This window comes from Helicoverpa armigera, chromosome 2 (assembly GCF_030705265.1).
Source record: "Helicoverpa armigera isolate CAAS_96S chromosome 2, ASM3070526v1, whole genome shotgun sequence".
Classification (NCBI taxonomy): domain Eukaryota; kingdom Metazoa; phylum Arthropoda; class Insecta; order Lepidoptera; family Noctuidae; genus Helicoverpa; species Helicoverpa armigera.
The window spans coordinates 889,612-906,674 of record NC_087121.1 but is presented as its reverse complement, the minus strand read 5'-3'; the positions used below and the strand labels follow the sequence as shown (position 1 = coordinate 906,674).

Here is a 17,063-nt window from a genome sequence, read left to right as displayed (position 1 = left end):
CATACTCCGAAACTACTCCAAGCACGTCTGTCTAATCTTCACGTTAATACATAACCTTGCCGCTAGATGTCGGGACTGTGTGATTTCAGTACTTCTGAAAATTCGGAAAAGGTAGCAATGGTCCATGTTGGTTTTCGGGAGCTCACAATGAATTAACAAAAGTTTAAAAAGTTTTTTTGTTCATACATAATTTCACTAATATGAATGATGAGTATCTAGCTAGAATCTAGCCCATAAAAAGGGTGATGGGGCCACAGTGCCGACTACAGTGAGATTTTTAGGGGAATAGCGGCCTTTAGGTTTACTAGATTTTTTATAGACAGTTTACCTAATTAAAAAACTTTATGGCAATATTTTTAGTAATAGTTATTTCGTTGTTATTTTTATTTTATTTTTTGTGCCGTTTCTATATTTTTATTTCGTTTTTGTAGTGTGCCAATTAAACATTTTTCTTTCCTTCATAAATCTATCTATGTAGTTCTAGGAAAACAGGATAATAATATTGAAAGGCATAATCTTCTTCACATTTTATTTAGAGACATCGGTATAAAATATATGAGATATAAAACAGCACAGTCGTGATAAAATTAAAATATATCATAGTATACGATAATATAAAACACTTCAATATAATATTTAAATCAATGTTTAAAGTGTAAGATTTTTATCGAGACGTGGGATAATCGAGTGGGGTCAGTTTGTACAAATTAATTACAATTTAATACATTCTCATCTAAACACAACTGACCCCAGAAGATACAATATAAATTAAAACTTAACAAATTAAATCTAAATGGTTTGGACAATAGGCATAGAATTAAATATTTTGTTATTCACTGTGATATTTAAAGTTTATAAAATTTTTCAATCGTCAATCGAAAAAACTGCCGTAAACGACGGAAGTATAGAAAAATTATACAAACGTTTTATTTGGATTTTTAAATTTTATATTTTACTTTTAAATCTTACAATTATGTTTATCACAGTGAATAGAGCTTAGGTGTGGGGACCAGGAGTGGGGGGGGGGGCTAGTGGAGACAGATATATTATGCCGTGTCATAACAACGGATATGGTAACATTAATTACATATGTATGTTAATGATAATATATTGTTATATACTAACACTAACTAATTAATGTATTTCACATTATTATATACGTTTAATACATGACGATCAATGGAAACATAGAAAGCGGCGGAATGTCTCATACAATACATTGTCAAAGGAAACGAGATGGACTGCAAAAACAGACCAGTACTACTAATTACTTGAACATTTATATAATATATAATAGCATAGCAATTATCTATCTATAGCGTCCATAGATATTAATACAGATATAAAAGTACTATCAAAATAATAACTTAAACTCTAAGTAAATCCTTGACAGTTAAATTAAATAAAAAGTAATTACGTATAATTTTTCAGTAAAAGTTAATTCTGCTAACAGTTGGATTTGTTTAGATTGACTAGTTTATGATACCTGCGATTTTTAAACGGTTTTATTTTTATCTTTATTTAGGTCATATCTCAATGTGGCAGAACTAACAAAAAATAATTTAACACTAAATAAATATAATTCCTAAAATATCAATGATTTTAAATTCTCAATTCCAGATAACTGTATGATAAAGCTTTAATAAATATTATTTTTAAATCAAAATAAATATTTTGATAAATTCATTGGTTAAACCACGTTAACTTTGGCACGGCAATTTATTTAAACCCAATAGCTAACTGCTTAACGTAATATATTACATATATATTTAGATAGATATTATAAATTCTTCAACAATTTTAATTCGGCTATGATCAGTTGACCAATCAGAATGCTTGGATTTAAATTTAGAACATCAACTGACACTTAGAGAAGATAAATGCGGCCAGGTATAATTAAGAAGTTTTTTCCCTAAATTATAATCCAAGCATAATGTCGTTCAAATAATTATAATTAAGCATGTAAAAATAAATAATTTCTTTGGCAACGTTTCTTAAGCGAAATTCTGGCGCTAAAGCTCTTAACGTGGATACAAATTAATTTTATAATATAATACACTATAATTACCAGTTATAATACAATACACTAGTTTGTTCTTATCCTAACACATCAACGAACGTAATATTATTAGGTTTATGGAATACTTTGTGGGAACGACTGGCGTACGCCTCACCTGGAGTGGAACAAGTCATGCTCTTATCATTTATGTCGCCCTAGTACTTTCGGAGGTGACAGGTCTGTTTGTCAATTTAAAAAATCCTTTCAAATTGTCGGTTCTCAATTTGTATTACGGTAACTTTTTTATGAATCTTCAGCCCCAAACCACCAAGCGTTCGCCAGTTACTCTCATATAAAAGAAACATTCATTAAACATTGACACCAGTACAACATACAATGTCTTCATTATTACTTCTAATAAATTAACTTATTATAACTATAATTCATTTCTTAAGTACCATAAATCCGACTTTAGTAGACTTGCTCAAACACTCAAATATCACTTTGATAGTGTTACTTGAGTATTTGGCTATATCAACTTCGAATCATACATTTTATCCAATCCATCAAATTCCAATCAATTTAAATAACCTGCAAAGACTCGAAATAAAATAATTTAGCTTTCTTATAAAATATATGATTCGAATTACCCAGTCACAATAAAAAGGTTTTCCGCGTCTCCCACAGAACATAAAAATAAACTAATACTTAATTCTTAAACAATAGAAACCTTATAAAATAAACGAGCGAGTTTATAGTGCGTCTATCAAAACGAATAAGCATTCATAATCCGATTACATATTTGTTATTTTTGTTTCTGGACCAGACATTGGACCCCAAGATGGTAATGAATTCAATCCGTATCCCAAAATATATAAGAAACGAAATGGTTGTAAATCGATGACTATCAAATCATTGTACCATAGAAGGTAAACAATTAAAACTGTTAAATAATTATATCTTTGAAAATTTATTTTAGAACACGCTTCTCAGTCTCTTAGGGTAAAAATTCCAAGGTTTTCTAAAATATCGAAATTAATCGTAACGTTTTCTAATGACGAACGGTGAAGTTACATGAACAATGATATTCCACATTCCATTACATTAGTTTACTGATAATATCTTATACGATGATGATACATTGGTCTATTTAATTGTTAATAATAAACACCGAGACACGACATCAAATGTAACACCAACATCTATTGTACTGATATTGTTATATTCTTTATAATGATTAAAATGTTATGTACTTGTTAAAACTACGTAGATAGAAAAGGTGCCTGGGACATATCCGAAAGAAGGGATAGACAGAGTTTAAGGACAATGGAATTTTGAGTTACAAGACAGAATAGAAGAAGAAAAAAAGATAGATGAGATAGATTCCATCTTATAACATGTAGAAGGGTCGCCAGTCAGTTTACTTGAAATTAAAATGAATAAGTCGCGTTAGAAATGATAGAGTTTTTACTTTTTAATGAGCACACTTGAGGTACTAAAGAAAATTGTAAGAACTGGTTTATGATGAATACAGAACTACTATAATATTTGAATTCGTTACTAAGCTCTTTCGTATCAACTGCATGCAATAAGATTATAATATACATAGTTATAGTACATGGTCGCAATCATGTGTTCTATAAATTGTTTATCGTTTAATAAAATTGCAGTTAAGTAATATTATTTTATAAAATCCATTCTGTTCGTACGGACGGTAAGGTTTTAGAATGATAACATTTTTTTGTTCAAACAAATTGCTTTTAAAATTTTTGTTTAGGGGCCACTAAACTAAAAAAATAAATTCACTAATTTTATTTTTCAAGTACTGGTTGTAAATTTTTCAAAAATATATTACTTAGAAATTATAAATATTCCCAATTTGAAAATTTTGACGTGTCAAATAAAGAAGCAAGTAAAGATTTAAAAATATCAAATGATCGGTGAGAGCTACGTGTGAATAAATGGTAAATCCTAATTAAAATGATATGTAACTAACATTGTATACATACCATAATATTACATACAAAAGACAATAATTATGTAGACACATTACAAAATATTTACAAGTTAAATTACAGTAAGGGATACGTGAGAACAGACTGGAAGATTTACGATTAAACAATTGTACGGAGTTTGAAGAATAAAGTCGCCACGACACAAACGCGACAAACACGACATTGTCACTCATTCACGCAAACTGCTAACACAGACATGCATAATGGCGGCGGATCCATTTTCAAAATCCATACAAGATAGATTTTAATTAAAAATTAAATAGTACATTAAAATTACTTTTAGTAGACTCTACTAAAATCTAAGTACTAGAATGTTCCGAGTAACGTTATACGAAAATAAACTGTTTATCTTAGATAATACTTGAGTAGATTATCAAATTAAAATGTTAGTGTTTGTTAGTTTGTTGAACGCGAGTTTGACGTCAGCAGACGTGGAGTGTGGTCGTGAAACTATTTGAAAACGCGACTGGGAATATGAGTACGCCCAGTGGCGTACCGTATGAATAAGTTATTGGAAAAGGTCACGTTAAGTACGGGAAGTTCCAGATTAAAGTGGAACTTTCAATCCGACCTTAGTAAAGAGCTGAAGAAAATAAGTACATCTTTGCGATCATAGTTATGAAACTGACTGCTAAAGAATGAGGCAAGAAATTACTGAAGACAGTTGACAGACGAATCCAGAAATCTATTGTCAAGAGACACAAATCTAATATTATCGAGTAATGAATAAACAACCAACATTGCCGCGACATACAAAGTATACTAGTAAATGATGCGGGATCACCCGTTCCGTTACACACGTTACACGAACGCTTAACATACGTTAGCCTAGTGGTCGGGACTTAGCTTAGGTGTCGCTGGCGGCCGACGGCTGCTTGATCAGGTCTACGTCGCGTCCCACACTGGCCTGAGTCTTCAGTTTTGGCTTGTCAACGACTTTGTGATCATGTCCGTGTTTGTCATGGCCCTTATTCTCATGCGGAGTCTTGTCGTGGCCTTTGTGTTCGTGCGGTGTCTTGTCATGTCCGGCTTTATGGTCGTGACCTTTGTGGTCGTGTCCCTTGTGGTCGTGATGGCCAGACTTGTGGTCGGGTCCACCGTCCACGACGCTGACTCCGTTCTTGTGGGTGGTAGGCTCAGGGTCCTCTTCGGTCTCCTGACGGAATTTGCGGTTGTACCAGTGCAGGCAGATGCATCTGAAAATGTTACGAAAATAGCGATTAATGATTGTGGTAAGCAACAGACGTTACGTTGTAGAACAAGGAGTATTTTTGGCTTTAAATACGATTGAGTAAATTTATCACCAGAATATTCAAGGACAGTTTTGTGTCTACGAATTAAAACCTAAAACGATTTGAGAGCCATAATGGCTAACAATCAGCTTCAGCTAAAGCTATTAGCGAATAACAATGCAGTTGTATTCGTTTTGTTTCATTTGTTTTCCTGAGCGACCCCTGACGGACAGAGATTGAAGTGGCGCTGACTAGCTCGCCTTTTAATTCAAACATAATTAACGGCACCAAGATGGCCTCCGCCATTTTATTAAAAATATCGTGCTTAAGTTACATAAAAAGAAAGCTTTCAGTAAAACGCCAGACGTTATCTTTTTGAAAGAAATATTTGCCAGTATTTTTCTTTTCTTATTAGTATTTGGAATAGCCAGTTCGAGGCATATTTTCGTTTTAATAAATGGATGTTAAGTAGCTTCTCGTTGATTGAAGTAAAAGGCACCTTTTATATCCGTTTCTTCATTCGTGATGGTTTTTTGAAAAAATGTAACTTCGTGGCCCTTTTAACGTGATGCTTATCAGAAGGTAAACGTAAACGTGTACCTAACGTAAAAATATAAGAAGTAAAATAATGGTGACATGATATAGCCATCAATCTCATAAACGTCAGAGCACGGTCGGTTAAGATACCAGGGCCCCGATTCTCCTAAGTTAATAATGTCAAAATCGAATAGAAATCGAATTGCAATATGATCGTAATAGCAGTTTTAACCATATCGGGCATTCTGTTACTAATAAAAGACCAATCGTATTCGATTGACATTTGATTGGTATGCGATTGGTCTGCTATTTTGATGATTTTGGTCTATACGGTAGTTTGCTGTACAATCATTTTGCAATCGTAAATCATTTGCAGACAAAATGATTCATTATTGAATGACAGAAAACGATAAAAACGTTTATTTCAACGTAAAAATAGCGGAATGCCACATACGCTTCAATCGTAATCGAGTCGGGATTGGATCTCAGTCGAATCGAGTCGAACGTCAATCGAATGGCGCTTAAGTAAAATTAGGAGAATCGGGCCCCAGGCAAATATGAAAGCAAAGAGTTGGGACCGAGCGCCACTACCCTAATAACTTTCTTATCTTAACAACATTTCCGTGACGTGGTCGGACGAGGGGAAATCTCTGTGGGAATCTTTAGCTCAGCGGTGGGCTGCGAAAGTCGCTGGAGTAAAATTTATGAGCGCCAACGGGATTCTATTACTAAGGCTTTCTGTGCGTGAGACACTGATACGGCTGCATTTTTAACGCAGTAAGTAGACGTCTCATAGCAACCAAAGTGAGGTTCCTGTTACGACAAAATTATGGTTAAAATATCGTGTCCCTGACCGGTTTTTATTTCTTGCACTTCTAGCTAGTACTCTAATAAAAAAATATGACCTAAGCTATAACTCTAAGGACCTTATGGAAATGACTTATTACGCAATAAGCCATTACCCCATGTGATCCAAGGTGGTAAACTTGTCGTTGTATGGAATTAATGCCATTCGTCGTTCAGTATCGGCTTGTATTTCATTTGGCTAATTGACCGCAGCCATTTTATTGTTAATTCCACTAAGTGTACCACTTTAATTGTGGTCTTCATGTCACTTTATGGACGGCAAGTATTCAATTTTGTTGATAAGTGTTTAATTACATCAACTTGGATCATTACGTGTGTTTACACAAGGTTCTATATGCATTCATACTTAGAACTGCAAAGTGCTTTTGAATCAGGTGTATTTTAAAATCATGGCTACCATGAAGTTTTAAATAACTTAGGAGGCAATCACGAGTAAAAAAGCTAGCTTTTTATAAAAATAAAAGCTAGAAGGTCAAGGTCAACGTTATAAACATAACTAACGCGCTGCAAACGCGCTGGTCGTTTAGATTTGCTTCTGTTGTTTACTTAATTATTCTTCTAGTTTTAAACTTAGTTTCGTGTTTTAAGATGCAAGTAAAGTTTGAAATACTTCAGTGCTGATCTAATCCTATTAAGGTTTAGCCTGTTATTGGATAATTAAAACTTATAACGAGATTCTGCTAAAAGTGCTAATCACTGTGACTCAAACGTGGGTGCAACGGATACTGACGGTTAAGTGCGCGACAAAAGTGCGATAACGGCGTGCGCAATTTACCTGCGCGCCGGCGCCTACTAACACCAGTGCTACCAACACTCCGCAGAGAAACTTGACGTAAACGTTCCAGGTGCAGAAATAATAAATAACAAGTTTTTGAACATTGCATATTTTTTTGTATGCCAGTCGTATACACTCGTCAAATACATCGGCTACGTCCTTATAACTGGCCAACATGAATCGCACCCCTCCTAAATCTCTGAAGACCCCCAGACCAGGAATATCTCAATCTGTTCCTGACATTGCTTCGGGTTCCAGAGACGGGGAATCAAATGTGAATGTCGGCAGGAGGGGCCAGCGGCCACATATCTACGACTCACCCAGCAAATCGGCTGTGGACTCGTCTTGCGCATGTTGGGAATGGAAGAGTGAGCTCATGCAGCTCCTGACTACATGGCGGACAGAATATGAGCAGAAGCTGTCTTTGTGGAAAGCTGGACATGACGCAATGATGTCCGCACTGGTTAAGGAAGTGTCCGAAATTAAAATTCAATGTGTGGCCATTCATAAAGCTACCATTGGCCTTGAAGTAAAGTCAGCTAGTCACCAAGTGAGAGTGAAAGGCAAGGATCAGGAAAAGAGTCATGATGGAATGCAACTCTTAAGTATGGTTCCGTCTACGTCCCAGCTAACCAATGCTCCACTACCAAACCTCGATGCTGGAAAGGTAGGGAAAAATATAAACTCTGCTAGTAAACCGGTTGCGTCAGATACCTGTCAAGCTCCCATAAACAGTGTATCCTTGCCACTGCCTATTGCTGCAGCGGACGTTACATTGAGCGATACAGACAAGGACAAGCAATCGAAGGACGGTTGGACTGAAGTTCGACACAGGCGCTCCCACCGTTCACTCAGTAATGTTCTGCGTGGGACAGCGGCTCCTGGTACCACAAATTTAGAGGCTTCAGAAAGATGGAGATACCTGCACCTCTTCTACGTCAAGCAGGGTACATCGGAAGGCCAGGTACGAGATCACCTAATTACTATTTGTGGTACTGATGTTTGTACGGTAGATGTGCTCAAACCCCGAGGCAAATATGCTTCCTTCAAGTTGGGTGTGCCCTCAAAGCTGGCTGAACTAGTTATGGCACCTCAAAGCTGGGCTGAGGATATATGTGTCAAACCATGGCGCCGCAACTTTCGTGGCCAAAGCAACGACCCCCAATAACCACCATACCATTATTGCTTTACCCAGCTCTACGGATCGCAACAACTATCTGCGGATGCTGTACCAAAATGTGCGTGGGCTAAAAACCAAGTTACCAACGTGGCGATCTAGCTTGTTGCTTTCCGAGCACGATCTGATAGCCGTAACTGAGACAAATCTTGATAGTTCTGTAGAGGACTCCGAAACATCAATAGGAGATTGGCGTATTCTACGCAGAGATAGAGTGACTCCGGGCGGCGGAGTGTTGCTTGCTGCGCGCCCTGGCATTACCATGAAGAGACAGCGTGATCTTGAAACTGAATGTGGTGAAGACTTATGGGCAACGATTATAATTTACGGCAAGAAAATATATGTATGCGTTGTCTATATAAAACCCTCTGCAACTGATGACGATTACATGGCTTGGTTTTGCAAAGTTGAGAACATTATCTCCAATTTGAATGGAACTGTGATGATACTAGGTGACCTTAACTTGAAAAGTGCCTCTGTAAATGTCAACAATTATTACTGTTACTTCTTAAGCTTCTGTAGTATGAATGAGATGAATGAAGTGTGGAATATGCGTGGGAGTAAGTTAGATGTGGTGTTGGCTCGGGAGGGCAGTGAAGTGAACTGTGAGCACGTGGAAGGTACGGAGCTGATTCCAATCGATTTGTATCACCCTCCATTAGATATTGCGTTTACTATCAAAACGCATAAGGAAAGTGAAAAATTGGATCCCAGCAACATTGATCGAAGTAAGGATTGGAATTTTGCCAAAGGGGACTACGCACTTTTAAGTGAACAAATTTCTTCTGCTCCCTGGCAACAAATCCTTAATTGCGATGATGCCCCCTCTGCAGCAGATAAGTTTTATTCAGTGATTTATAATATCTTTGATTCTTCAATTCCAAAGAAGAAGAGAATGAACGCTGATAATAATAGAAGGTATCCAATATGGTTTACGCGGGATATTGTGAACGACACTCAGCGAAAAACTAAACTCCATAATAGTTGGAAGCTCTCGCGATGTGAAGTTACATATGCAGAGTTCAGTAAACTACGGTCGAACTTAAAAGAGAGGACTCAGGACGCCTATAGGTTGCACTGCATCAGCGTTGAAAATAGTATACGCAAAAATCCACGACATTTTTGGCAGCACTTTTCTAGCCTGAGAACTAAGGGTGGTTTCGAGCCAAACGTCATCCACAAGGGTAAGACTTGTTCGGGCGTTAAAGCGGCCGAGGCATTTGCTGAGTATTTTGCCAGCGTGTTTCAGCCTGATGCACCTAAATTAGACCCAAATTTCTCCAATCTCAGTGGTGTGAGTAATAATATTCCCCTTCCCTGCATAACCCCACCTGACGTAGTAAAGGGTATTGCCAAGCTTAAACCCTGTAGCTCGATTGGCCCAGACAACATTCCACCCTATGTCCTTAAGGGATGTAACGATACCCTGGCAGCTCCTCTATGTCATATTTTTAACTTAGCCCTCCAGTCCGGCGTATACCCTGAGCAATGGAAAACTTCGCGAGTCACTCCCATCCCTAAAACCTCTGACAAAACATCAGTAGAGGAGCACAGACCAATTGCTATCCTCCCAACCATCGCCAAGGTCTTCGAGCATATTCTCCACTCTTATATTTACAAACACGTAAATATACTTCTGTCTGATGCCCAACACGGCTTTCGACCGGGTCGCTCCGTCAACTCAAATTTACTGGTTCATGTAGACTACATATCGAGTAGCCTGGACAACAGAAGGCAAGTCGATGTTCTATACTTTGATTTCCGAAAAGCTTTCGACAGAGTTGACAACGATGTGCTTTTGACAAAGCTGGAAGCCATAGGTTTCTCGGTCGAATTCGTCAAGTTCTTCTCCGGCTACCTGCGCGATCGCAAGCAGTTTGTCAGACACGGTTGCTTTGAGTCTAAGCCTTACACCACCCGCTCGGGCGTGAGTCAGGGATCCATACTGGGGCCGCTTCTTTTCTTAATCATGATTAATGACTTGACCACAAGAGTTAAGTTTGCCAAATGCCTGTTATATGCCGATGACCTAAAATTGGTTGCTCAAATCAGAACGGACGAGGATTGCAAACTTCTACAAAGGGATATTGACGCTGTTTATGTATGGAGCAAGGTAAACAACCTACCTTTTAATATAGGTAAGTGCCACGTCATGACATACGGCAGAGGGTTGCGACCGATCCATTACAATTACAGATTGGGTGGTGAAGTATTATCTCGAGTCACCAACGTAAAGGATCTGGGCGTGACTTTCGATCGATGTTTGACATTTAAAGACCACATTTCTTCCCTCGCGAAGGAATCCTTCAGGCGCCTGGGCTTTGTTTTGCGCAATGCTCGCGACTTTTGCAATCCCAATGTCATCCGATTACTCTATACCACTCTGGTCCGAAGCAAGCTTGAGTCAAGTGCCTGTGTCTGGCACCCCTACACCGCTACTCAAACACTCATGATCGAAAAGGTGCAAAAAACCTTTCTGAGGTACTTTTTCAAAAGGTTATACAACTTTTTTCCCTTCATGTACCCAACTAACTATCTGCTAGGGATGTTAGGCTTTAACTCCTTGGAGGTAAGACGAGGCTTTGATCAGCTCATGGTAGCTTGTAAAACCTTACGGGGCCAAATCGACTGCCCAGAGCTCCACAGCCTTTTCTGCCGCCTATTCACCCCCGACAAATACATCGGTCGCCGTCAGAGCTGCAGGCACAATCTCTTCGCCCCACCGACATGCAAAACAGTCGCCAGAGCTGAATCTCCTATATGTCGTACTCTTAAGACGCTCAACGCCCTTCTGACTGCCAACCCTGAATTTGATGTGTTTGTGGATGAGTGGAGTAAAGTAATGCGTGTGTGTTTGGGGTTCTGTGAGAGAAAGTATGCAAGAGCGTCCACTGTTCCTTGTTAATTAGATATTGAAATGCTGTCGACTATATGTTTTTACTTTTGTTTTGTTTTGATTTAATGTTTCCATGTTAATTATTGTAATTGGTGTTGCACCGTTTTAATTAACTATAAATAAATAAATAAATAAATAAACTAGTGAACAAATTATCAAGTTTGATCGAACCTCGTATTGATTGATTCCTACTAACTAATTTACCGGTTCTGAGGAATACTCGTTAACTCCTCTACTCCTCTATTAGTTGGGAACTGACCCCAAGACCTTTAAATGTCACGGGTGAAACACGACATTACTGAGGGGTGTCGAAGGACATTATCACTACATCCTTACTAATATTATAAATCGGAAAGTGAGTTTGTTTGTTTGTTTGTTTGTTTGTTTGTTTGTTTGTTTGTTCCGCTTTCACGCCGTAACTACTGAACCGATTGCTTTGAATTTTTGCAGACGTAAAGTTAGAAGTCCGGATTAAATAATAGGGTACTTTTTATCCCGAAAGAAATAGATATTCCCGAGGGAAAACAAAAATATTGTTTGCTTGATGGATGGATTGTAGATGGCGCTGTGTGTCGTTTAAAACAAGGTAATATATTGCAAACGAATATAAACATGTAAATTTAGAAGCTAAATGATACGATATAACCGAATTCCACGCGGGCGAAGCCGCGGGCGGAAAGCTAGTGATAATATACAAGTCTCGAAAACATTCCATGCGCTGTCCTTCTAAGCTATCATCATGTAGCTGACTGTCGTACTACTAATGTTATATGCTACCCTGGTACCCACCTAAGTACAGCGCCAAGAATGCCAGCCCCGACCAGCGCGGCACCAGCTCCCATCAGATAGTATCGATGCTGAGCAGCTTCAGCTCCTGGTGACAACTGCACCAACCCCACCACCAGTACCACGATCCCTAGGAGAAGGGATCCCACCACCGCGTGAAGGGCTGCCACCTGCGCATACTAATAACATTTGAAAGAACTTTAAACACAGGTGTTAAACATTGATCTCCTCTAGAATAACACCGATTACGAAGGAGGGAAAGAAGGAAGGAGAAGAATGTTATAGCAGATATTTGGACAGTGTTCCTGTTACTACTGAAGTACTGTTACAGATCATGATATCCACTTCATAAACTAGCATGTTGACATGGAAGGACGCAAAAGATCTGTGACAGTACTTTTTCGGATAAAGAGGGGGTGATCACACAACACACAAGAAGGGGAGACGATACACCATGCAAGGGGTTGTTGTTACCTTGTTATTGGGCAATGCACAATGTTAGTAGCACGGGGCAGATAGCCTCGTTCAACGCTGTCAACATACGACCTCCATAGAAGCCAACGTTTTAGAGCCGGTTTGAATAGATTTTACTGCTAGAATTTAATAGGACCTCCTTTATCAATATAGCGTATGACCCTATAAAAGTGCAGTAAAAGTTATATTGCTCCGTTAGTTGGCTTTGCCGCTTTTGTCAAATGGACGATTCAAAGGAATCGACTACGAGTAGTGACTGCAGAATTGTATGAAAAATCTTTATGGCCTCTCTAAAGTTAATAACTATACTGTGATGATTCAATTATTGATGATGACTTCCTAAACTTTATGTCACTGATCAGAAAAGAAATGATTTGGTTAACAGAAACTCTGACTTGTTACAATAAGTACCAATAATGCATGCTCTAAGATCATGAACACAACAGTGAGGGCTAAAAACAAGGCATGACTCTGTCTCTAAGAATTGGTCTTATCCCTCACCATTGCGTACATGTAACTTCTTATAAAGACATGATAGCCTGGTATCCCACCTTGCCACACACGTAGAGCTCATTCCTCAGCCGATGATGGTCCGGCGAGGGCGTGGCATCAGCGTCCATGGGTCGGCCGAGCTGCAGAGGCAGCTGCGATGGTCTCCGCCCCCCTCCCCCTCCTCGTTTCTCATTGCGTCGTCGCTCATGGCGAACCGCCACCGCTGGCATAGCACCAATCATCTTCGCTGTACAACACCAGGCCTTCAGAGGCGTGATGGAGGCCCATGCTTAGAAGACATGCTTTTAAGCACGGGCCTCCTCCATTCATCGCAAGTTAAACCGTTTTTTATACAGTACCTGAATGAAATGATGCATTAATATTAATTCTCTGCTGTTGTTAGCAAAAGCCCTCTCCTCTCCCTTGGCTTTCGTATGTAGGTATATCACCAGAGATTCGAACTCAGGTTAATTTATGCCCAGGACACAGGACTCTTCTATTATTGTTTTAATAATTGCATGGCAAGATTTTTATCTTGCCATTTAAATAAAGTAGACACCACAAAACATAAATCATTATTACTAGCTAGATGTGAGCAGTCACAATTTCAGCCAGCATCTCCCTCATTCGTCGTCATTCACGTTGCCTCTCGCACTACACACTAGACCGCACGTGAATCTATTGCTGTCATACCTAAGCAGCCATAAACAGGAAATATGGCCCCAAGCTTTTTGTATTTATACAGAAATATGGTATCTTTGAAGTATTGTTCGTGACTTTTCCTCAGAGGGAAGGGGAACAAGTTTCATAAAAGGTTACTAATTTTGTGGTAACAGGAAGGTAGAAGATTTGATTCAATATTTGACGATGTACTCTTAAAAGAATACGGTGGACTTGGATGATTGTGAGTTTGTATGAAAACCCTTAGAATTTAATAACGTCGGTCCCTTCGGTATAAAAGTAAGAGACTACTTACACCGCTGATTATCTCTTGGCTGAAGTAACGACTGGAGCATATCTGCAACAAGCAACTTTATGTCACGACGAATTTTACAAGATGGCGTCTGACGGAATACAAGTTGAACGTCTGCTAAGAAATTAGCAATAAAACCAAGTTTATGTGTATCGCTCGTGTTATGGGTTTGGATGCTTGCTTCAATAAGGATTTATATGAGTTTCTATTGTCGTTTATTTGTGCACACAAAGCAGGCTGTTAATGTTTTTATGTAGGTAATACAAATGTATAATCGCTTATTGAAAGTAGCAGCTGCCATGTAGTCATAAAGTAGGTATTTTAGAACTGAATTCTGTGAACACACAGAGTTAGGCATCATATTAGTAGCATTTAGAATTTCAAATAGAAATAACTTCATGATATCACGAGATTTAAAAAAAAAAACAGAAAGTACATGAAGTTATGATCTGAATTGCTGTTCATATCACTTATGAAACTTTATCATATGAAAGAAAATTATACGAAACTAAAAATTGAAGCTTACTAAGTAAGTACTTATAGTAAAGTCACCTTTCCTTTTCTGTTATCCAATATTCTAGGAAGTTTACTGAAAGGCATGACAAGCGCTAATGCACCGCAGAAGTTATTTTATACCGGCAGCTAAACTTACCTTCTAAACAAAGAAAATAAACAATTTATTGTTTTGTTTTGATCAAAGATATTATTTGTTCCAGTAACAATTGTTTATTTTCAAATTGCGTCCATTTTTAAAATGATATTTCAGATCAAAGAGTAGAAAAATATAAGCAGGTATCCTTTGTATATACATATTTATATATAGGCGATTTTTCAGTAGAATTAAACGGAAATATTTTTGTATTTGATCCCGACAAAATTAGTTTTCCGATAAAACGTAGGTGAGTATTTCGCACTGACATTCAATTTATTTCGGTCCCATTTCAATATGGATTCCTCTCAAATATTTGAATGGGAAATAGGTCATATCGCTTTTTTGAATCCTGTAGTTTTTCCAATGGAAGTTCCAATAAAAGAATTTCAGCGTCCTATTGTAGGAATATTTTTACATAGATAGAGCTTTTGTTCCTAGAGATTATGAATTCATATTTCACTTTTTTGATCAGTTTTATCTCCCTAAGTATCGATCGTCATTTATTTTCATTTCATGATTATGGGTCTTGTTAACTACTATTTCTACTATAAGACCAATTGGACAGACTTACAAAGATTTAATTATTGTAGTAATTTCCTATTATATTATTAGTTACAATGGTAATAACATTGATTTGTGTTGGCAAGTCTTCAACAGCGCTGGCAGGAATGTGGTTGAAAGCATAAGTGTTACTATCGAGTACTTCGCGAATTTACTGTTCTGAGTCATTGTCTCGAGTATTTGTATGCCTGTCTATAGAAGTCCTTTACATTTTGTGCTAGAGATTAGCACTATACCTTTTCCTAACCGCTTGCTGTGTAAAAGCAATAGTGTCAACTATTGTTCACTGTTGTACTTGCTACAACAGTAACCGGAACATTATTATTGCAAGCTCAATAATAATAATATAATGAGAGTCATCGTTACATTAACTAATTTTTAAGAGTTGTATGGCTCATAACAGAACTAAACTGTCAATAATGATATTATTATTATTCAAGAACTTTTGTTAATAAAGTTACTATAATTTTACCTTTGTAAGTCTAATGTAAGACCACCAAGAAATACTTCCAATACCTTATTATCTATATTACCTCCATCTAATACAGTTCCCTGTGTCATTTCTCATACATATCAGATGACGTTTATATCGTATGTCCTCCCGCATAAATAACGTGTGGTGTAACGCGACGCGAGGTACTGAGAAACTACGGTGTAGGAGAAATTGTACCCGCGCGAAATAGGATTAAAGGTACATTTGTGAGGAACGCGACAGACGCTAGTGGCTGTATGTAAGTAAAGAAGATTATCTGAATGTAGGATGCAAGACTGATTTCGGTTGATGCGTATCTGTATCATAGGAACTTTGGGAATAGAGCTATAGATTCTCACATTCTGACTGCTATTGAAGCATGAGCGTCAAGCGCAAGCGCAGCTGCGTGCGATTATTGCTCGGCTTGGATAATCACCTTTATACATATAGTTGCAGTGGAAAGTCGTCAATTGTAGCTTTTGTGTACAGAAGTCAGGCCGGGGAAAAAAGGGATGATTGTGGTTGTATAATAAGCTAATTGGCGCTAGTTATTATGTCGTTTGTGCATTACGTAAAGTAATTAGAAAAGGATGGTGTCAATGTGAGAACCAAATACACCTACTTGATTACATGTTTGTTTTAATTTAAATTAGTTATAGTGTTTCATTATGTAATTTCCCTAAGGCCAAAAGTGTAACATTGCATCTAGTGCATACCTACTTCGTTAGTTAATTCCCTATTACATTGTATTCAATAAAGGTTCACGCTTGTGTTCCTAAGCTATCAAAGTCTGAATCTTCATTAATTTCATACCGGGCACTACTAATCATTTTTTTTTCATTTTTCTTTAACCCAAACAATGTTTTCAGAAGTTAAAATATACCTATTTTCTTCACTCTTTATATCTCTAAAACAGAAGGGACAGTTTGTGTAACACTAAACGGTCACTAACCACACAAACAACTTTGCTGTAGTTGTGTGAGTGTACCTACATCACCCCAATATGTCCAGCCCGCAGTGACGGGTTGGTTCCGCAGGATATTGACGTTTAGCCTCTCAACCCTCTCGCTGATTACCTCGATAATGTCACTACAAATATTAATGGGGTATGTTTTGATATGAGTTGGGGATTGGACAATAATTATAGTAGGGAAA

At 37.7% G+C, this 17,063-nt stretch overlaps 1 protein-coding gene across 4 annotated transcripts in view; it reads right to left on the bottom strand.

Annotated features, from left to right (window-relative positions):
- Positions 1–515: 515 nt before the first annotated feature.
- LOC110378772 (uncharacterized) overlaps positions 516–17,063 on the bottom strand; it is a 71,427-nt gene continuing 54,879 nt past the window's right edge. Inside the window, exons 2-5 of one of the 4 annotated variants that reach the window (XM_049843875.2) lie at positions 14,227–14,268; positions 13,310–13,497; positions 12,288–12,463; positions 516–5,210 (exon numbers count right to left, since the gene is read on the bottom strand). In XM_049843875.2, the coding sequence (XP_049699832.1) occupies positions 4,862–5,210; positions 12,288–12,463; positions 13,310–13,497; positions 14,227–14,266 (753 nt within the window). In that variant the 5' untranslated portion in view covers positions 14,267–14,268 and the 3' untranslated portion in view covers positions 516–4,861. Of the gene's footprint in view, positions 5,211–12,287; positions 12,464–13,309; positions 13,514–14,226; positions 14,269–17,063 lie in introns of all 4 variants that reach the window. The other 3 variants (XM_049843878.2, XM_049843876.2, XM_049843877.2) reach the window with 3 other exon arrangements.